The sequence below is a fragment of the Pogona vitticeps genome, chromosome 2 (genome assembly GCF_051106095.1).
Source record: "Pogona vitticeps strain Pit_001003342236 chromosome 2, PviZW2.1, whole genome shotgun sequence".
Lineage (NCBI taxonomy): Eukaryota > Metazoa > Chordata > Lepidosauria > Squamata > Agamidae > Pogona > Pogona vitticeps.
Genome location: NC_135784.1, coordinates 42,874,286 through 42,896,446, shown reverse-complemented (window position 1 = coordinate 42,896,446; position 22,161 = coordinate 42,874,286). Strand labels below are relative to the sequence as shown.

The 22,161-nt window shown below is 41.4% G+C and overlaps 1 protein-coding gene across 2 annotated transcripts in view; it reads right to left on the bottom strand.

The window, feature by feature from the left end:
• The window catches only part of LOC110089505 (monocarboxylate transporter 2), a 48,463-nt gene that overhangs the window by 11,233 nt on the left and 15,069 nt on the right, over nucleotides 1-22,161 (bottom strand). The window contains exons 1-2 of one of the 2 annotated variants that reach the window (XM_078385102.1): nucleotides 17,151-17,182; nucleotides 1,628-1,771 (exon numbers count right to left, since the gene is read on the bottom strand). In XM_078385102.1, the coding sequence (XP_078241228.1) occupies nucleotides 1,628-1,691 (64 nt within the window). In that variant the 5' untranslated portion in view covers nucleotides 1,692-1,771; nucleotides 17,151-17,182. Of the gene's footprint in view, nucleotides 1-1,627; nucleotides 1,772-17,150; nucleotides 17,183-22,161 lie in introns of those variants that run through there. The other variant, XM_020812617.3, reaches the window with a different exon arrangement.

The window sequence follows — 22,161 nt, the reverse complement described above, 5'->3', positions numbered from 1 at the left end:
TAGCCATCAATGGCATAACTTTTGGAGGTGAAGTGTCTTGAGATAAGAAACCATTGTAGACATTACCAGTTGTATCCTGAGTTGTGTGACTCACAATGATAATGTCTACAGTGATTTATTTAACTTGATGCAATTTGCCCCCAAATACTGCTGCACAACAGAAGTGTAGCCATGGTGAAATGAAAAAGGTTACAGGTCATATAAATATAAAATCTAAGCAGATCATTACAGGACAGCATTACATGAAGACTACATGTTAGTCTCCCATCTGTTTAACCACCATGGCATCCCCCAGAGAATCCTAACAATTGCTGTTTAGTGAAGAGTAAAGATGGGCACAAAGCTAGGTTCAGAGGTTTGTGCCAGCTGGTACACAGAGCACCACAGGTGTCACACATTCACTGTCCCTGCCTCCCTGTCTGGACCCCACCACCACCAACCAACACATGCTCCTCTCATTCTCTTTGACTGTTTGGCCAGTCTCTGGCAAGAGCACAGGCTTCCCTGTCACACCTCCTTGGCTGAACGCCCACTCAGACAAAGAGGCAGGACAGGCAAACCTGTGCTCCTGCCAGGGACCAGTTGAACAGCCAAAGAGGAGGAGAGAGACGTGTTCCAGCTGATAAGTGGGTCATTGTCTGGGGAGGCAGGGGAAGGGAATGTGTGGCACGCATATGAACTGGCATGAACCTCTGAACCGAGGTTCATGCCCATCTCTAGGAGAAGACTGAGACTTCTCTGTTATAGACCAGCAGTCCTTCTCAAAGAACAAAATATCTCAGGGTTCCCTGACCAGAGAATAATGAAAATCAGCTCATGTCCACCATTTATGTATGCTCTGAATATATACAGCAGGAACTTGAATATTGTTTGGTTGTTCTGGGTTTTTCGGGCTTTTTGGCCATGTTCTGAAGGTTGTTCTTCCTAACGTTTCGCCAGTCTCTGTGACCGGCATTTTCAGAGGATAGCACTCTGTGCTCTGGTGTAGTTGGCTTGGGAGTGCAGTATTTATGGCTATGAGATAGGCTTTTGTCTTTTTCTGTAGAGGGGTGATTAGTGTGTATTGTTGTGGCCGTATGGAGGATTTTCGCAGAACGGTGAGTTTTTTGCCCATAGGAACGCATTAAACGTGTTTTAATGCATTCCTATGGGCTTTTTTGTTCCGCATAGCGACGAATCCGTATAGCGACGATTTTTCCAGAACGGATTATCGTCGCTACGTGGGGCACCACTGTACTCAGTCTGAGTCTTTGGTACCAAATCTTGAGTTCCCAAGTCTGAGTCCCAATTAAAATCAAGCTCCCCCCCCCCCTTAAAAATGAGAGAGAGTAAGTGGAATCCAAGTGGGTCAAGTCTGAGTCACTGGGGAAAAAAACTGAAGTCGGGTCACTGGTGTGACTTAAGTCCAACTTGACAGCGAGTCCCGCGACTCATCCCTGATATATAGCATCACCACTGCTGACTAGGCATATATTTAAAAAAAGCAGAGCACATGCATGGAACACCACAACAAACAGATGGCACTACATTGTGCGCAGCATATAAAGTACCCTCCCTCTATGTATTCCGGGTCAGGTCTTCTTTAGACATGTCCTCAAGAAAAAGCAGAGAAGCCTTTTGCTATTACCTGTAATGAATCCAGCGCAAAGGTATAGCTGGAAAATGCTTGTGCAGAAAGCAGCTGAAACCATCCCCAGGCCACATAGTAGACCTCCAAAGATGACCACTGGCCGGCTACCAAAACGATTGACCAAAATACTGCTGAGAGGACCTAAAGAAATTGAAATGAAAAACATGAATGTGACAAATTTTTTTCTCAGTAAAATATACTCCAAAATTAAACTGATTTTTTTAAAAAAAAAAAAATTCATAATGCTTCATGTTGTTCGGAATATCTTCAAGCTACACCTAGGCTGTTCTCTGATTTCTAGGTCCTGGGTGAAAATAATCGCAAGGTTCAGAAGAGGACATGAGAATGACTGTAATTTAATAGCAAACCAGCAGTATGTTTCATCGTGAACACATCTGACATGAGAATGTTAATGAGCTGCTGTAATGAAAACAGAAAATAGCTTTATGACTTGAAAAAAAAATTAAAATTATACTTTTTTATTCATTGGAACATAATTAATTAAACAAAGTAGCAGATCCTATGTGATTCTAGTGGGGGGGGGAGTCTGGCCAAGAGCCTATGACATGCAAAATGTTCTGTAGGTCTATGACTTTACTGTGCAGAGTTCAAACATACATAGGAAAAGTACAAAGATCATTCACAGTAACAGTAATCAGTGAAGCTAGAAATCTGAGTTATCCGCAATTGGGGACTTCTGTTGTAAATGCTCCCTTTGCTTACACAACAGGCATCTGAGAATTGCACAGACATCACAGATGGAATCTACTTTTATGCACCTCTGGCCTCACTATTTTGACTTTTGTCTAGAGTTACAGCTATACACATACTCTGAAAATGCAGAGGATACATTCCTCATCCCTTATGAAATAAGACTTAAATTAATGGAAACTTATGCCACAATGTATCTATTCAGGTGGAAACTTTCAGGTCCCACAAGACTTTTCTTCACCTACGATGTCTGACTGCCATTGCAAAAAGAGAGCAAAACCGTAGCTCCTACTGTCAGGGTTGCGCATACCTTATGTCCTTAGCCTACTCACTTGATCAAACTTTGGAGTTGTCCTTCCAGTGTCCCATTTTCTTCTTTTTTTAAAAAAATAAAATAAATCAATGCCTTTACATTTCTGCTTCTTAATTAAGAGAGTTTAGGTGAGAATGAAGTGGAAGAAACAGCTGGCAAGGAACTGCTGGCACACTCATAAAGCTGCCACTTACTTTCCTTGACCTTGCCGGGGAAGTGGCAGAAGCGTTGACAGATTCCCCTGAAAAGCTTCAGTACTGAGGAAATAGCCTCAGAGGTCTAGTCAACAGCTGCTGAAGGTTTTATCAATACAGTCTGCAGCTTTCAAAAGCGGGGAGGGGGAGTCGCTTGAGAACAATCGTTACTAGCCTGGTGCACTGAGCAGAATGGCTCATTCTGCGACTCCTTCTAATGAGAAATGTAGAGTAGAAGGGATCCTCATTGCACCCAAATTCATTAATGACAGTTGTCTGCTCAACTCCCAAGAATTCGGTGAGAAATTTTAACGATTAACTTTTCTCTCATTCCTGCTGCTAAGTCAGTAAGACAACCAATTATACTGCTTTTTCCCCACTCTTTCAATGACCTTTCAGATTCTATACATTCTATTAATCATCTGTCATCCAAGAAAACAGCTGGGAAAAGCAGCAGAAAAACAAAAACTGGTTTGCTTTCCTTATGCCAGACTTTAATGGAGGACTCTTTCCACAAGGGATTGTCAGAGCTCTTGTGGAAATATTAATAAAACCTCAGCACAGAAGGTTCCCTGATTCCTGGCATCACCAAACAGAACCCCTAATGAACACCTGGAGAGATGCTTCTAGTCCATATAGGCGCTACTGATCTAATTTAATTAATGTTCTAATTAGGCACAAGGTAAGCACCTTACAATAAAAATTAGGAAGAGAAACTCATGTGGATTATCAAAGTGTATTTTCGTCAAGCATTTTCAATGTATTTTCAATAAGCGCAATCCACTTAACCTCTGAGAGGTGTAGGTCTTTGCATGTGTTGATTTCCCCTTGCCTAAAAAGTAATTGCAGCACTAAATGGATAGAAAAAGTACTAGTGAAGCTTTTCAAGGTCTATTGTGCATTTAATTAGAAGCTTCCTTCTTGCAACTTCAGGCCAATGCAGTACAGAAATTTGTGTAATTAAGGGCACTTATGACCAGATTTATTAGTAAAGCTGCAGCAGCAATAAAACAGTAGTTAATATAAGTAGAAGTCACACACACACAGGAAGATTATAACTAAAGTTGCAAGCGGTATTTGTTGAATAAGGCAATTCTGAAAAGCACATGGCATTCATAAATGTCATGGGCATAACTAGATTATTGTGCTATACGTTGCTGATGTTCCAGCTTATGGCACCCTATGAAAGAGTGAATTCCAGAAGGACCTGCCATCAACAGCCTTGTGTAGGTCTTAAAACGCAAGGCTGTGAGTACCTTTATTAACTCAATCAACTATTTCATATTTGATCCTCCTCTTTTTCTGTTGCCTTCAGCTTCCCCCAGCATTGTCTTTTCTAGTGTTTCTTATCTTCTCATGATATCCCCAAAATGCAATAACCACAGTTTAGTCATGTTTCCTTCTACAAGGCTTGTTCAGGCTTGATTTCATCTAGGACTGACTTTCTGGCAGAAATTGGTATCTCCTGCAACACCATATTCCAAATGATTTTTTTTCCTGTTGGTATTCTTCACTGTCAAACTTTCACACCATACACATCCTTATATTTTAGGATATTTTTAAATTCTTTGATCATTATTTTGCTTCCATGGGAAATTAATGTATTGGTCCTATACTCGCTGAACATTTTGGCATGTCCTTTCTTGAGGACTGAAATGTATATGAACATTTCCAGTTTGTAGGCTATTGTTTTGACTTCCCTACTTCCTGGCATATTCTTGTTATGATTTTGATATATTTCATCTCAGTAGTTTGAAGAGTTCTATCAGTATCTCATCCACTCTATGTAGAGCATTATCCATCTACTTGATCCTCTTCAGGTATATAAAGGACAAGATAGAAAGGTGGACAGAAAAAATTTCATAGACACATTATGCGAAGTTCTTGCACATGGGAAAGGACCTTGGAAAAGCAGTAACTCAGCTGTGCTAAAGAGCACTACTGTCAAAGCGGCAAGATTCCTAATTGGTATCATTCTGAATCTGTTTTAACAACACTTGAAAACTGAAGAGAATAAAGAATTTAGATTTAAAACTACATAGTCCACTTTTCAGGTCTGTAAATGGAAGCCATGAACTTTTCCTTATGATCTCTGCATTATTAATGATCATTCAGTTGGCACTTTAACTTAGTGCTTTTTGAAATTCCATTAGTTGTCAGAACAATCTGATGAAGCCGTGTTTATATTATCAGACATCTGGGAATGTGTGTGTTTAGTCGTTTAGTCGTGTCCGACTCTTCGTGACCCCATGGACCAGAGCACGCCAGGCCCTCCTGTCTTCTACTGCCTCCCGGAGTTGTGTCAGGTTCATGTTGGTTGCTTCGCAGACACTGTCCAGCCATCTCATCCTTGGTCGTCCCCTTCTCCTCTTGCCATCACACCTTCCTAACATCAAGGTTTTTTCCAAGGACTCTTTTCTTCTCATGAGATGGCCAAAGTACTGGAGCCTCAGCTTCAGGATCTGTCCTTCAAGTGAGCATTCAGGGTTGATTTCCTTTAGAACTGATAGGTTTGTTCTCCTTGCAGTCCAGGGGATTCTCAAGAGCCTCCTCCAGCACCACAATTCAAAGGCATCAATTCTTCGGCGGTCAGCTTTCTTTATGGTCCAGCTCTCACTTCCATACATCACGACAGGAAAAACCATAGCTTTGACTATTCGGACTTTTGTTGGCAAGGTGATGTCTCTGCTTTTCAAGATGCTGTCAAGATTTGTCATCGCTTTCCTCCCAAGAAGAAGGCGCCTTTTAATTTCAGGGCTGCTGTCTCCATCTGAAGTAATCATGGAGCCCAGGAAGATAAAATTTGACACTGCCTCCATATCTTCCCCTTCTATTTCCCAGGAGGTGATGGGACCAGTGGCCATGATCTTAGTTTTTTTGATGTTGAGTTTCAGACCGTTTTTTGCACTCTCCTCTTTCACTCTCATTACAAGGTTCTTTAATTCCTCCTCACTTTCTGCCATCAGAGTGGTATCATCTGCATATCGGAGGTTGTTGATATTTCTTCCGGCAATCTTAATTCCGGCTTGGGTTTCTTCCAGTCCAGCCTTCCGCATGATGTATTCTGCATATAAGTTAAATAAGCTGGGGGACAATATACAGCCTTGCCGTACTCCTTTCCCAATTTTGAACCACTCAGTTGTTCCATGACCAGTTCTAACTGTTGCTTCCTGTCCCACATATAGGTTTCTCAGGAGACAGATAAAGTGGTCAGGCACTCCCATTTCTTTAAGAACTTGCCATAGTTTGCTGTGGTCCACACAGTCAAAGGCTTTCGCATAGTCAATGAAGCAGAAGTAGATATTTTTCTGTAACTCTCTGGCTTTCTCCATAATCCAGCGCAAGTTAGCAATTTGGTCTCGAGTTCCTCTGCCTCTTCGGAATCCAGCTTGTACTTCTGGGAGTTCTCGGTCCACATACTGCTGAAGCCTACCTTGCAGGATTTTGAGCATAACCTTGCTAGCGTGCGAAATGAGTGCAATTGTACGGTAGTTGGAGCATTCTTTGGCACTGCCTTTCTTTGGGATTGGGATGTAGACTGATCTTTTCCAATCCTCTGGCCACTGTTGAGTTTTCCAAACTTGCTGGCATATTGAGTGTAGCACCTTAACAGCATCATCTTTCAAGATTTTAAGTAGTTCAACTGGAATGCCATCACCTCCACTGGCCTTGTTGTTAGCCAGGCTTTCTAAGGCCCACTTGACTTCGCTCTCCAGGATGTCTGGCTCAAGGTCAGCAACTACATTGTCTGGGTTGTCCAGGATATCCAAATCTTTCTGATATAATTCCTCTGTGTATTCTTGCCACCTCTTCTTGACGTCTTCTGCTTCTGTTAGGTCCCTCCCATTTTTGTCTTTTATCATGTTCATCTTTGCGCAAAATGTTCCTCTAATATGTCCAATTTTCCTGAACAGATCTCTGGTCTTTCCTTTTCTGTTATCTTCCTCTATTTCTTTGCATTGTTCATTTAAGAAGGCCCTCTTGTCTCTCCTTGCTATTCTTTGGAAGTCTGAAGAATAGCATAGTCTGAAGAATAATCTGGGAATAGCAACCTCTTAATTCAATGTTACTTCTTGTTTGTTGACACAGCAAAGGGTGACTCCCAACTTTAAAACTGAAAGAATATTATTTTCAAAAGCTCTTAGAAAGTTGGATGCTTTTGAATGGCTGAGAAACCACCAAAACAAATTAGCCTGCAGTGACAAGTGGTATTCGAATGACTGACACTGCTGGTCTGTCTTGAGAAAGGCTTCAGAATAGAATCCCTGAGTCAGGAGCTTTAGTATCTGAGACATCATCATCATGTGTTGTCAAGTCAATTCTGATTTACAGTGACCCTTTTCAGGGTTTTCCATTAAGAGATACCATGGCGGCATAATTTTAGAAATGTTGTCTACAAGATCAGAACCCAAAATCAAATTCAGAAAATCAGTTTTGTTCAGACAAATTGAGAGCACGACTGGAAAAAAACAAAAATTGTAACTTCAGAAGTATTACATAACTTTAATATTAATGATGAAGAAATAGAAATAATTCAGGTTTTTCTATACCTTGCTTCAGTCATCACTCTAAATCAGGGGTCTCCAAACTGGCCCTCAGGCCACATCTGGTCTGTGTTGTTGTTTTAGCCCATTCATTCCTTTCAGTCTGTGCACATGTCCATGTGCGCGTGTGTGCATTCATGTGGGCATGCAGGGAGGCAGGAGGGGCACATGCATGTGTGTGCGTGCATGTGCATGTGTGCAAGTGGGCGTCCGTACAGATGCATATGTGCAGACGGCCACTGATACTCCCACGTGTGCGCATTCCTTTGGCCCTCAAAAATGTGGAAAATATACAATGTGTCCCTCATGCTCAAAAGTTCGTAGACCCCTGGTCTAAATGAAGACTGCAGACAAGAAATCAGAAGGAAAAATTAGTGGAATTGTTGGTTAATTTTATTTATTTATTTATTTAAAATATTTTTACTCTGTTTTTCTCCAAAAAAGACACTCCAGGTAACTTACATATCGTATTTTCCCGTGTATACAACCCCAATGTATAAAATGACCCCCTATTTTTGACCCTTGATGGAGGTGAAGGAGCAGTTAATGGGCAATTGCTCCTCCACGTCCATCTCTCCTGCTGCTGCCTCCTTTGCCCGCCCGATCACCTCCTCCAGTGGGACTGCCAGAGCTCACCTCCAGCTCACGTCACCACCTTGTCCCCTGCCCTAAGAAGATAATCGCTGGAGGAGGTGATCCAGCAGCGGCAGCAGGAAAAGGCGCCCGAGCATGCGAGGGTGCTCGTTTGCCTCTGCCTTCTGCTGAGCCTCGTCAGTCCCATGTCAGTCCCACTGGAGGAGGTGACCGGGCAGGCGGGGGAGGAAGCAGCAAAAAAAAAAAAAAAGAGCATGTGTGAATGCTCCTTCGCCTCCATCTCCTGCTGCCTCCACCACCAGAGGGGACAAGGCGGATGTGAGCTGGAGGTGAGTCCCATCAGTCCCACTAGAGGAGGTGATTGGGCAGGCATGGTTGACAGCAGCAAGAGGCACCTGAGCCTCCGTCTCCTCCTGCTGCTGTCTCAGAGAGGACAAGACGTGAGCTCTGGAAGTAGCAATTGGGCAGCGATGGCAGCAAGAAGTGCTCAAGCGCATGTGCGACTGCCTCCTTCTGTGTATAAAACAACCCTTAATTTTTCCTCTAATTATTTTACGGAAAAGTGTCATTTTATACACAGAGAAATACGGTAATTAAAACACAATATTAAAAGCTAAATATATTAAATTATTCAAATATTTAAAAGAATCAATAACGTATATTAAAAATGTTAGGCAAAAGCATTACTAAAAACTGATTTAGAAGCAACAAACTATAAATCATTCCATTCATTATCTGCTAGACAGATAAAGAAAAACCTGCCTGAAGAAAAAGATATTTGCCTGCCTGTAGAAGGACAGCAAAGATGGGGCCAGTCTGGCTTCCTGTGGGAGGGGGTTCCAGAGTCTAGGAGCAGCAACAGAGAAGGCCCTGTTCCACGTCTCCACCAAGTGCATCTGTAAGGGTGGTGGGACCAAGAGAAAGACCTCCCTGATGATCTTAACAATCAGACAGGCTTTATAAAAATGAAGAATGCACAAAAGCAGGATTGCAGTTGAATGTTAGAAAGACAAAAATCAGGATAATAGGATAATTACATAACTTTAATTCTGGCAGTATAGAATTTGAAATTGTTAAATATTTGTCCAAAGAGACACTGAAGACATATGTCCAAAGAGACACTGAAGACAAGAAATCAGAAGATGACTCAGACTCAAAGATCTTTGTGTGCTGCTATTAGAAGGCAGACATGTTAGTCCTTCAGTTCCATAGTTTTTCTGCCTATTCTCCTGCTTGCTCATTAGTTTCAAGAAACAAGCCCACAAAAGATGAATAGGGGACCTACTTCAACACTGTTCCTTTTTAAATTTTCCAAAATTTGCTGTATTTGACCATGTGAGGACTCAAAGATAATAATAATCCCGTGTCTATTTTTACCCTAACATTTGTATGCAATTGAAAAGAAAGGTATCTATGTCTAGTTCTGTTTATAGAAATTTTACAGAGAAAAATGAGATATATGCACACACAGGGAACTCAGAAAACAATGTTGCTAGAGGAGAAATAAATTCATATATGGTATCTGCGCAGTTAAGCAGTAATTTGTTTATAGCACTTTCTATCTCTGGGAATGTGCTTGCTTTATTCAGAACTTCATATCATTGTCTGTTATTAAGTTAGCACCATGCAGGTCTAACAGTTTAAGGCATTTATTTGTTTCTAGAGAAGACAATGCTTTGTTTATAGCATGACCGCACTATATTTCCATTTCAAAGTCTGTTTTGAGCATGTAAAGGCAACTGAAATCTTGGCTTTCATGATCAGAATTAACAAGCCTCCTGCTCATCTCGGGGGTGGGGGTGGGGGGGATGGGATGTTATTCCTACCAGGGCCTTCTTCAGATATATCCTCTGCTTAAAACACTTGACAGTGATTTTCAGCAAAGGTTGGTTTATATATGTGATACATCTTTTTTTTTTTGCAAGCAAACCCCTTCATGTATGAAGCCGAAGGAGAAAATGTCATGTGAACCAGGCTGCGTCCCACTGTGTCCATAAACACATTGGCATCTTTTCTAGCGTCTGTTACCAAGGAAATCATTGCTGACAGTCATGGTGGTATCTATTTACATCTCTGTTCTTGTAATGTTCTCTCCCTACAATCCTTTCCAGATAAAGGCTCATGGGGAGAAAAACTCAGCAGGAAAAAAAATGACCCGTGGGAAATTACCCTTCAAACATCATCTGTGTATAGTCTGATTCACAAATATATATTGTTCCTATATGCTGATCCAGGCTGATGACCAAGTGGATTTAAGTACATAGTTGCTGTCACAAAAGCGGAGGTAAGTTTTTTAAAAACACAAGATAACAATGAAATAATGTTTTTATATTCATTCATATCCTTTAAAATAAGATCACAGACATTTTCTGTTCTGTAAAGTTCTTAAGTAGTTGACTTTTCTTGTAGTTGTTGTTGTTGTTTATTCGTTAACTTGAGTCCGACTCTTCGTGACCCCATGGACCAGAGCACGCCAGGCCCTCCTGTCTTCCACTGCCTCCCAGAGTTTGGTCAAATTCATGTTGGTTGCTTCGATGACACCGTCCAGCCATCTCGTCCTCTGTCGTCCCCTTCTCCTCTTGCCTTCACACTTTCCCAACATCAGGGTCTTTTCCAGGGAGTCTTCTCTTCTCATGAGAAGTATTGGCGCCTCAGCTTCAGAATCTGTCTGTCCTTCCAGTGAGCACTCAGGATTGATTTCCTTTAGAATGGATAGGTTTGTTCTCCTTGCAGTCCAGGGGACTCTCAAGAGTCTCCTCCTCAAGAGTTGTAGTAGACATATCTAAAGTAAATCACTGCATTTCACTTAAATAAATCACAACAGTTTAGTGCCCACTGAATGCATGTTCATCACAAGAGTGACAGATTTCCATTCATTGCCTGCTGATACATGAAAGGCCATGTCGTCAAGTCAGATTTTGGTGTTAGGCAGAAATACACTAACTTGCCTACGGGATGCCAACTCCATAACAGGCTCATCTGTTATGCTGTCCAATTATTTTTCACCTTGAGATCAGGTCTGAGTCTTACCTTTTTCTGAATTAGGCCAACCTTTACTACCATTTCATCTGCCCTCACCATTATAAAGAAAACAATAATTTTTATCTCCTTCACAAATAAGTTTTAAAACAGTTTCAACTATTATTATTGGATTTAAAACTTATATTGAAAATGTATTGGAACTTCCTCCAGCTTGGACACTCTATTTTTTGCTTTGCTTATATGGTCAGAAGAAGACTGAGGCTTGGAAGGGCAACTAAAAAAGAAATAGAGAGGATCAGAAAGTGTTGTCAGGGTTCAGTAGAAGAGGCACCAGGACCCAGTCCAGAGCAAGACCACAGGAACAAGTTAGAAACAACCCCACAGCCCAAGCAGAGACCAACCAGATAGGGTTTTGAGTCCAATCAGGAGCCAAGTAGAAGGATGACGCAAACTGTGGTCAGGCAGCCCAGGAGTCGAAGTCAGGAGGCACAGTATCAAAGCAGAAGGGCCCAGGGACGCAAGGCAGGAAACACCAGGGTAAGCAGGCACAGCAGGAACCACCAGGCAAGGCAGGAAGGAGGAGGTTTGGCAGGCGAGGCAAGACAGACAGGCAAAACAGGAATAACACCACAGCCAGAGACCTTCCTTGCTGAGACAAAGGTCGGCAGGGAAAGCCTGTTCTCATATAGCCCAGTCCTCAGATTCCACAGGTGGCCCTCCTGAGGAGCTGGGCAACAGCTTCAGGGAAAGGACCAAGTCCTGCAGTCTCTAGAGTCTGGGGCCGATCTTGCATGCACTAAGGTTGCATGGTTCCGGCATCGCCCCAGTCCTGACAAGTGTAAGGATGTGTCACAGAAACCAAGGCCAAGTTCATCCACATGAATACATTCCCAATTACTATGCACAGGCAATAAAAATGTAAAAAAGGAGGGAAAAAACTGAAATGCAGTGTTGGAAGAACTTTCTTGTTACCATGGTCAGCCAGAAAGAAAAAGAAATGGATTATAGATCAAATCAAATCAAGTCTGTACGCTCACATGTAAAAAGTGACTTCATGAGGCTATTGCAGTAACCACTGTATGGGTCTGGATCATGCTTCGACATAAACCTACCTTTAGGTAGTGAAGAGAGGCAATTTTAAATATGGCCATTTATATGAGGTAAAAATATTTTAAATAAAGTAAAATGAAGAGGTTGAAATTTTTCCTCACATTAGATTGTTTTCCCTCATAGTCCGCAGCTATGTGAGTCATGTGAAACTTGTTTCTGCAACACACACTCTGATTTATTATGTATTTACTTAGTAAAATATTATGTATTTACTTAGTAATAGACTTAAAAGGTCATCAAGCCATTGGTTCACTTATCTATTTTGACAACCAGTCTCCAGTTTCATCATTATATCATCCTGAACACACCCAGTCTTCTACAATTTTGGGAGCTAAATGGGGGGGTGTCAGTACTTGGATGGAAGACCATCAGGAAACAGTAGTGATCTCCACAGAGAGCTAAGAAGCAAGTCTGCTAAAAAGCCTGGAAACATGGCTGCAGGTCAGTGTCAACAATATAGGGCTAGAGCAATCAATGGCCTGACTTGGTATAAGTCAGCTTCTTGTGTTTTTAGCTAAGGCTGCTTCTGCTTCTTCTGGCTAAAGACTGACCCACATACAAAAATTTGTGGTCCATCACTTCAGCCTTTTCTCTGCTTGTGACTATATCCTGGATTAATCGATAATGGCTCAAGTGGTCTAGGCTAAATCTTGTTACTTTCTAACTCTATGATGCTCTGAATTTCTGGTGATGATAATTGTTATGACAACTGTTCAAGTACAATCCAGATGAAGATTTAGAGAATGCATCAAGAACATTGTAACAAACACCTGCCCTGTGATTCTGCACAGCAAGGTGTCACAGGCTTATACTTGAAGTTTAATACTTGCATTGACAACATATCAGAGTCCCTGTGAAAGTCAATGATGCAATGGCAGAAACTGTGGTAGGCTGGAAAAGGGCAAGCTTCCCATTCCTCTATATTGGCCAATATCCTACTGTGTAGCTTCATCTACTCAGGAATGACACCAGTTTTCAGTTTCAGGGTATGTGAGCACTACCTAATATGTGCCCTGCTATCAGTGCCATCAAAGAGGTGTGGGATGTTTAGAATATGCTGATACCTCACTTCTATGACGTTCCTAACCAGACCATATTGTCTGAAATCCACCTCATAAAGGAAAGGGAAAAATAGAACTAATGAACAAGCCAGGCTAACCATATTCAGCAAATATAAACCTGCCTTTCAATACCCAAAGCTTGTGTTTAGAAATAGGAAGCTGCCTTACACACATCAGACCTTTTGCCCATCGCAGTGAGTACTATAGCTGTCTCGGTATTCAAAAAACACATTTTTCTCATGACCTACGATCGACTGCAATTCTTTTAACCAGAAATGTCAAAGACTAGGACTGAAGGTCTTCTGAATGTCAAGACAGTACAGTCGTGCCCCGCTTTACGATTGCCCCCCATTACGAAGAAACCGCATTACGACGATGTTTTTGTGATCGCAAAACGATGGTCTGAATAGGCTTTTTTTGTATTGTGATGATCAGTTCCCTGCTTTGGGAACCGATTCTTCGCAAAATGATGATTTTCTTACAGCTGATCCGCAGTTTCAAAATGGCCACTGGGTAAATAAAATGGCTCCCTGCTGTTTTCTGGGGTGGATTCCTCGCAAGACAGCCACCGAAAATGGCCGCCCTATGAAGGATCTTCGCTGGACGGTGAATTTTTAGCCCGTTGGAACGCATTAAACGGGTTTTAATGCGTTTCAATGGGGTTTTTAATTTTCGCATTACATTTTCGTTCTACAGTGATTTCGCTGGAACGAATTAACGTCGTAATGTGAGGAACCACTCTATTCTGCCACTAAGCCATCCTCTAGTCTAGCAGATGCAATCTCACTCTGCAAGACCCTGAGATTAATGAGGTTTCGGCATCTTTATCTGCATGTCTTTATATTTTACACGTATTACTAGAACCAGTCACATATCCAGTCTAATTCTGTAAGGCTTCCTCCTTCACTGAACTGATGGGGCAGGTATCTCAGGGATTAAGACCAAGGAAAAGAAAGCAGCCTCCAGTAACGCCACGCTGGAAAGACAAGAGTCGCATTGCCATCTGAGAGAACGTTATCTTGATTATTAATGCTCAGAGGAGAAAGGATCACCAAACCTGAAGGGAGAAAACAGGATGGGAGCGGGTGAAAACATGTGAAACTGTGGGAAGGGAAAAAAGAAACAAGTAGTAAAACCGAGCCAGATTCCATTCAGGGCAGCACACTGGGATCTGTTCTTTCCCCAGTGTGTCTTAATAATCAGGCTATAAATCTGGCTTTTTTCTTTTGACTCCATATGGAATAAGAGAAATGGGGAGTTTTCAATGTTACCATTATTTAGCAAAATGTTAAGATGTAGAATTTCTAGTCATCCCTAAATAAATTCAGATTAAGAAACTGAGAACAGAAATCCAGATCTCTTTTGTACACGGGGAGAGTTACACTTAAAGGAAAGGAGCAATTGTCTGTTTCCTTGTCACAGATGGCATTTCATTTCCTACTGCTGACATGGGCTAAGATGTCTCTGTCTGTGATTGCTTACTCGTGACAAGAGGTTTCACCTACTATTTCCACTAATCTCATAAACACCCCTATGATGTTAAGAGGAAGTACAAAACAAAACAAAAAGGATAGCATGGTTGCAAAGAGTTAATCAGTTCTCTTCTGCATTGCCAGTGGATATTCATCTTTCTTCCACCCTCCACTAAATCTATCATAGCTGTTATTCTTGTCCAGCGACCTTGACAACCATGGTGAAAGGCAAAATGATGAACCTTTGGGATGCAATGAAGGAAAACTGGAATATTTCACCTGAATTGGTAATGCTATTATTACTGTTAAGCAGGATTGCGGGATTTACCTAAACTGATGGTGCTCAGTAAATTTTTGATTTTAAAAGTTAAGCACTTTTAGGTCCAATTGCTTCAACTGGGGGAAAATCCCTATTGAAACCAGTGAAACATTAAAGTGCTTCACTTTGAATTGTGTACTTAAGGTTTGGGGTTTTATTTTTTCTTTCTTTAAAAAGGACATTTTCAAATTTAAAAAAAAAATACAATTCCTAAGAAAATTAGTTGAAGGGTAAAATGTTAATATTCCTATTGAAACAGGAACACACTCCTGAATTGTAAACTGCTTATGAAAATTTGAATTCTAACATTCATTAAATAAATGTATATTCACATTTTTATTTGCATGCACATTTGTTTCACCTCTAATATCAATCAAACCGGGAAAAGGTTCTTGAATGTTAAACTGAATCCTTTGGCCCTTCTTTCAACAAACTGAAGAATGAGATGCATTATTTTTAATGCTTTATTTATGCCCCACTTTGAATGGACTTTTTGTACCTGCCACTATAATTTATAGTAGTCACTGAATAATAAAACACAGCTATAAGATTTTGGATGAAAATGTTCAAGGTCAATTGTCAACTTCCTTCTTCCTAAGCACAGTACAATGACCTACAATTCCCTATTTGAACAGATGTTCTTGAGTTAAAAAAATCACAGGCTCCAGAAACAGGTTTGCATAGTAGCTTCAGAGGTATATTTTCTAAATTCATCATACAATTTGAAATGATAAATAGTAAGTAAATAAAAGTGACAAACATTCCAAGATTCAAAAGACCAAAGTCATATCACCACTCTCATAAAATGCACTATCTATCCAGTTCAGTCCTGAGGACTGCATAGACATTCATTGTAGAGTGGACCCTCGACTTACAGACGGCTTCGAGTTACAGACTTCTCTGGCAGCAAAATTTAGGTTCGACTTGCAGCCAGAGAATCGACCTACAAACCAGAAAAAACCCAAAATGTAATGAAAATGGAATAAAAATGGCCGGTTACGGCATTAATTGGTTTTCAATGCATTGTAGATCAATGGAGACTCAACCTACAGACTTTTCGACCTGCAGCCACCGTTACAATACGGAGTACACTCTTATCTACCTTGGTTGAATTTGCATCGAAGTTGACCATTTTGCAAAACTCTAAGGTGATACCAATTAAACTACACAGAGAGAGTACAGGAGAAAATTTGCCTCCCTGGTTAAGTCAAATTCTTACAACTAAATGAATATAAATGAACAAGTAGCAGAATGCCTGGTCTGGACTCAAAATTATTAAGAAGGGGGAAATGGACTAGCTTCACAATGTCCTTTGACTGCTAGCGTTAGGACCCATCCTTAGGGAAGCACCCCACAAAGGGTAGAGATGGAGCCTTTGAATCAGTGGTTCTCAGCTTTTGGCACTGCAGATGTTCTAGGTCTGACCTCCCCCACATCCCTGACCATTAGTAGAAGTAACTGTGGCTTCTGAACATTGAACTCCAAAATGCCTGGAAGGTCAAAGGTTGAGAAGCACTGCTTTAAAGACTGGGAAGAAAGTAAAAAAAAATCCTCAGACCAGAAACAGTAGACAGACTTAGACTGTCTTCCTGCAGATATATATTTAACATATAACTTGTGATACATCCCATGATTTGAATGCAGTTAATCATGTGATGAAAATTGAATGAGAATGAAGCCACATTGTTAAAACACTTGACCTTAAATATTTTATATAGAAAAGTACATTATGACATAGGCAGGTCTTTGTTAACCTTTTTTTAATTACATTGGTTAATGGCTCAGATACAAGTGCCCCATGGGAGTGGAAAGCACTTCAATTTGCCTGTGGCATGCTGCCATTCCCTCACCACCATAGCATTGGGCAGTGCCTTGCAAGGCATCACAGCCATCCAAAGCTTGCAGAAAACTTTTCAAGGCAATGAACAGCAAGGAAGGCAATGTTCAAGTCAGTGAACAGCACAGGCTGGCGTACATTATTATTATTATTATTATTATTATTATTATTATTATTATTATTATTATTATTATTATTATTATTATTATTATTATTATTAGTAGTAGTAGTAGTAGTAGTAGTAGTAGTAGTAGTAGTAGTAGTAGTAGTAGTAGTAGTAGTAGTAGTAGTAGTAGTAATCTTCACATCTAACGCAATGCATCCAAACTCCTGACAGAAGGGCCCGATGCAGATGCAATACTTGCAAAGTGTAGACTGCTTACAGAGGGGAAGGAATGCATGATCCTTTCATCTTCCTCTTTCCCAATCTAGCAAAAAGTCCTCTTTGAACAACTATTTAGCACTACAGGCTAAATCCACTTTGGTGCCAACAAATGAGACTCAAGTCAACATCTATATTAACTTCCAAATCAATGGAAGTTAATATAAATGTTGACTTAAGTCTCAGTTATTCAATGGACCAACTCTAGTTGGGATTAACAACAGGATTCAGCATTCTATCCTGTATAATGCTCACTGTTCCCCCTTCAGTAAGGTTTACACAGGCACTTCAAATGCTGTCTAAGACAAGGATCTGCAAATGATAACGGTTTCAGGCAAACAGAAGTGTCCTGCCTCATTCACCAAACAAAGGCAGAGCGGAGGTCCTGTCATGTAAACAACATGGTCTCAAAACAAAATGCCTCTTAATGAGGATCACAAGGACGAAATGAAGAAAAGCTGATCTAATATGACTGCATGTGAAAACCATTATTATCAGACAGATTTTCCATTTCTCCCTGTTACTGTCAAAGGCAGACTCGCATCAGCCAGCATAGATCAGTGCAAAATTACATCAACAGAGTTTATGATAACTGATATGTAGTACCTGGGCACCAATGGTATTTTTCTCCATAAAGCTTTTTTTCTTCAAAAGGACAAGCAACTCATGATTGAAAGGGGCACCCTACCTCAACATTTCGCAATATGGTACCCCCTGTTTTGACCATGAACCATATCCACTTACAAGGCACCTCATTAGGCAATTATACTTCAAAGTTTCATACCTATTTTTATTAGGTACCGCTTCATGGATTGCTGCCTTGTCGTGGCGAAGGGGCTTGAGTAACTCAGAGAAACTATGGGCTATGCCGTGCAGGGACACCCAAGACGGACAGGACATAGTGGAGAGTTCCGACTAAACGCAATCCACCTGGAGTAGGAAATGGCAAGCCACTCCAGTATCTTTGCCAAGAACGCCCCATGATCAGAAACAAAAGGCTAAAAGATATGACGCTGGAAGATGGGCCCCTCAGGTCGGAAGGCGTCCAACATGCTACTGAGGAAGAGCGGAGGACAAGTACAAGTAGCTCCAGAGCTAATGAAGTGGTTGGGCCAAAGCCGAAAGGACGCTCAGCTGTGGACGTGCCTGGAAGTGAAAGGAAAGTCCGATGCTGCAAAGAAAAATACTGCATAGGAACCTGGAATGTAAGATCTATGAACGTTGGGAAGCTGGAGGTGGTCAAACAGGAGATGGCAAGAATAAACATCGACATCCTGGGCATCAGTGAACTAAAATGGACAGGAATGGGCGAATTCAGCTCAGATGATTATCATATCTACTATTGTGGGCAAGAATCCCGTAGAAGGAATGGAGTAGCCCTCATAGTCAACAAAAGAGTGGGAAAAGCTGTAATGGGATACAATCCCAAAAATGATAGAATGATGTCAATACGAATCCAAGGCAGACCATTCAACATCACAATAATCCAAGTTTATGCACCAACCAGCATTGCTGAGGAGACTGAAATTGAACAATTCTATGAAGATTTACAACACCTTCTAGAACTGACACCAAAGAAAGATGTTCTTCTCATTCTAGGGGACTGGAATGCTAAAGTAGGGAGCCAAGAGATAAAAGGAACAACAGGGAAGTTTGGCCTTGGAGTTCAGAACGAAGCAGGACAAAGGCTAATAGAGTTTTGTCAAGAGAATAAGCTGGTCATCACAAACACTCTTTTCCAACAACACAAGAGGCGACTCTATACATGGAAATCACCAGATGGGCAATATCGAAATCAGATTGATTATATTCTCTGCAGCCAAAGATGGAGAAGCTCTATACAGTCAGCAAAAACAAGACCTGGAGCTGACTGCGGTTCTGATCATCAGCTTCTCATAGCAAAATTCAAGCTTAGACTGAAGAGATTAGGAAAAACCACTGGGCCACCCAGGTATAATCTAGACCAAATCCCTTATGAATACACAGTGGAAGTAAAGAACAGATTTAAGGAACTAGATTTGGTGGACAGAGTGCCTGAAGAACTTTGGATAGAGGCTCGTAACATTGTCCAGGAGGCAGCAACGAAAACCATCCCAAAGAAAAGGAAATGCAAGAAAGCAAAGTGGCTGTCCAACGAGGCCTTAGAAATAGCAGAGAGGAGAAGGGAAACAAAATGCAAGGGAGATAGGGAAAGTTACAGAAAATTGAATGCAGACTTCCAAAGAATAGCAAGGAGAGACAAGAGGGCCTTCTTAAATGAACAATGCAAAGAAATAGAGGAAGATAACAGAAAAGGAAAGACCAGAGATCTGTTCAGGAAAATTGGACATATTAGAGGAACATTTTGCGCAAAGATGAACATGATAAAAGACAAAAATGGGAGGGACCTAACAGAAGCAGAAGACGTCAAGAAGAGGTGGCAAGAATACACAGAGGAATTATATCAGAAAGATTTGGATATCCTGGACAACCTAGACAATGTAGTTGCTGACCTTGAGCCAGACATCCTGGAGAGCGAAGTCAAGTGGGCCTTAGAAAGCCTGGCTAACAACAAGGCCAGTGGAGGTGATGGCATTCCAGTTGAACTATTTAAAATCTTGAAAGATGACGCTGTTAAGGTGCTACATTCAATATGCCAGCAAGTTTGGAAAACTCAACAGTGGCCAGAGGATTGGAAAAGATCAGTCTACATCCCAATCCCAAAGAAAGGCAGTGCCAAAGAATGCTCCAACTACCGTACAATTGCACTCATTTCGCACGCTAGCAAGGTTATGCTCAAAATCCTCCAAGGTAGGCTTCAGCAGTATGTGGACCGAGAACTCCCAGAAGTACAAGCTGGATTCCGAAGAGGCAGAGGAACTCGAGACCAAATTGCTAACTTGCGCTGGATTATGGAGAAAGCCAGAGAGTTCCAGAAAAATATCTACTTCTGCTTCATTGACTATGCGAAAGCCTTTGACTGTGTGGACCACAGCAAACTATGGCAAGTTCTTAAAGAAATGGGAGTGCCTGACCACTTTATCTGTCTCCTGAGAAACCTATATGTGGGACAGGAAGCAACAGTTAGAACTGGTCATGGAACAACTGAGTGGTTCAAAATTGGGAAAGGAGTACGGCAAGGCTGTATATTGTCCCCCAGCTTATTTAACTTATATGCAGAATACATCATGCGGAAGGCTGGACTGGAAGAAACCCAAGCCGGAATTAAGATTGCCGGAAGAAATATCAACAACCTCCGATATGCAGATGATACCACTCTGATGGCAGAAAGTGAGGAGGAATTAAAGAACCTTGTAATGAGAGTGAAAGAGGAGAGTGCAAAAAACGGTCTGAAACTCAACATCAAAAAAACTAAGATCATGGCCACTGGTCCCATCACCTCCTGGGAAATAGAAGGGGAAGATATGGAGGCAGTGTCAAATTTTATCTTCCTGGGCTCCATGATTACTTCAGATGGAGACAGCAGCCCTGAAATTAAAAGGCGCCTTCTTCTTGGGAGGAAAGCGATGACAAATCTTGACAGCATCTTGAAAAGCAGAGACATCACCTTGCCAACAAAAGTCCGAATAGTCAAAGCTATGGTTTTTCCTGTCGTGATGTATGGAAGTGAGAGCTGGACCATAAAGAAAGCAGACCGCCGAAGAATTGATGCCTTTGAATTGTGGTGCTGGAGGAGGCTCTTGAGAATCCCCTGGACTGCAAGGAGAACAAACCTATCAGTTCTAAAGGAAATCAACCCTGAATGCTCACTTGAAGGACAGATCCTGAAGCTGAGGCTCCAGTACTTTGGCCATCTCATGAGAAGAAAAGAGTCCTTGGAAAAAACCTTGATGTTAGGAAGGTGTGATGGCAAGAGGAGAAGGGGACGACCGAGGATGAGATGGCTGGACAGTGTCTGCGAAGCAACCAACATGAACCTGACACAACTCCGGGAGGCAGTGGAAGACAGGAGGGCCTGGCGTGCTCTGGTCCATGGGGTCACGAAGAGTCGGACACGACTAAACGACTAAACACAACACACCAATATTTAGGCATCATGGGGAACTGTCGTGAGGAATTAAGATATGTCACATTATAGGATGCTGAGAAAGGGCACAAGTTAGAAATCCAGAAGTAAGACAGGGCCAGCCCAATATTTCATCAGTATTTCCGGGAACTATTGAATGCAAACACTAATTCACTGTTTAGTCATAACAAAGTATCTGATCCAAAGTTTAATTGCCAATTATTGTCCTTTGAACCTTCATTGTTTTATAGCCAATATTTGGCTATCATACCTTATATAACACATTATGCTTGAAGCACAACCCTGAATTGAGGTAGTGAGTTATCATTTGAAAATGGTCTCTCCATAATGTAGAGCAGTTATATAAAATTTTCCAAACTTCTCTTTTTGCTGTGAAAGTCTCCTTTTCCTGGAACTCAAAATATCAGTCTTTGCTCCCGATTAAAGTCATTGTTTCACTGACTTGCTGTTGCTGCTTGAAAAAGCAACCCTGAATGGGAAACCAGCTTCATACACTGTATGACTTTAGTGAAATCTGCATTTTGTAGAACATCGCAAAGTGAAAGTGTTCAGATGTCTCTATAGGGGAGAACAGGAACTTTATATTGATGGAGAATTAGCGCAATGAAAGCACCCCAGAAGGAGACCAGAGTATGGCTTAATAATTAATAAGAAGCTGATGGCATATACCAAGATCCAGGTCTACAGAGCCTGTGTCCTGAGCACACTCCTGTACTGCAGTGAGTCCTGGACCCTTTGTGCACGGCAGGAGAGGAAGCTGAACACCTTCCATATGTGTGCCTCTGACATATTTTTGGCATCACCTGGCAGGACAAAGTTCCAAATAGAGTAGTCCTAGAATGACTTGGAATTGTTAGCATATATGCATTACTGACACAGTGACTTCTACATTGACTTGGGCATGTCATGAGAATGGCTGATGGTTGGATTCCAAAAGATCTCCTGTATGGAGAATTAGTGCAGGGAAAGCACCCCAGTGGGAGAC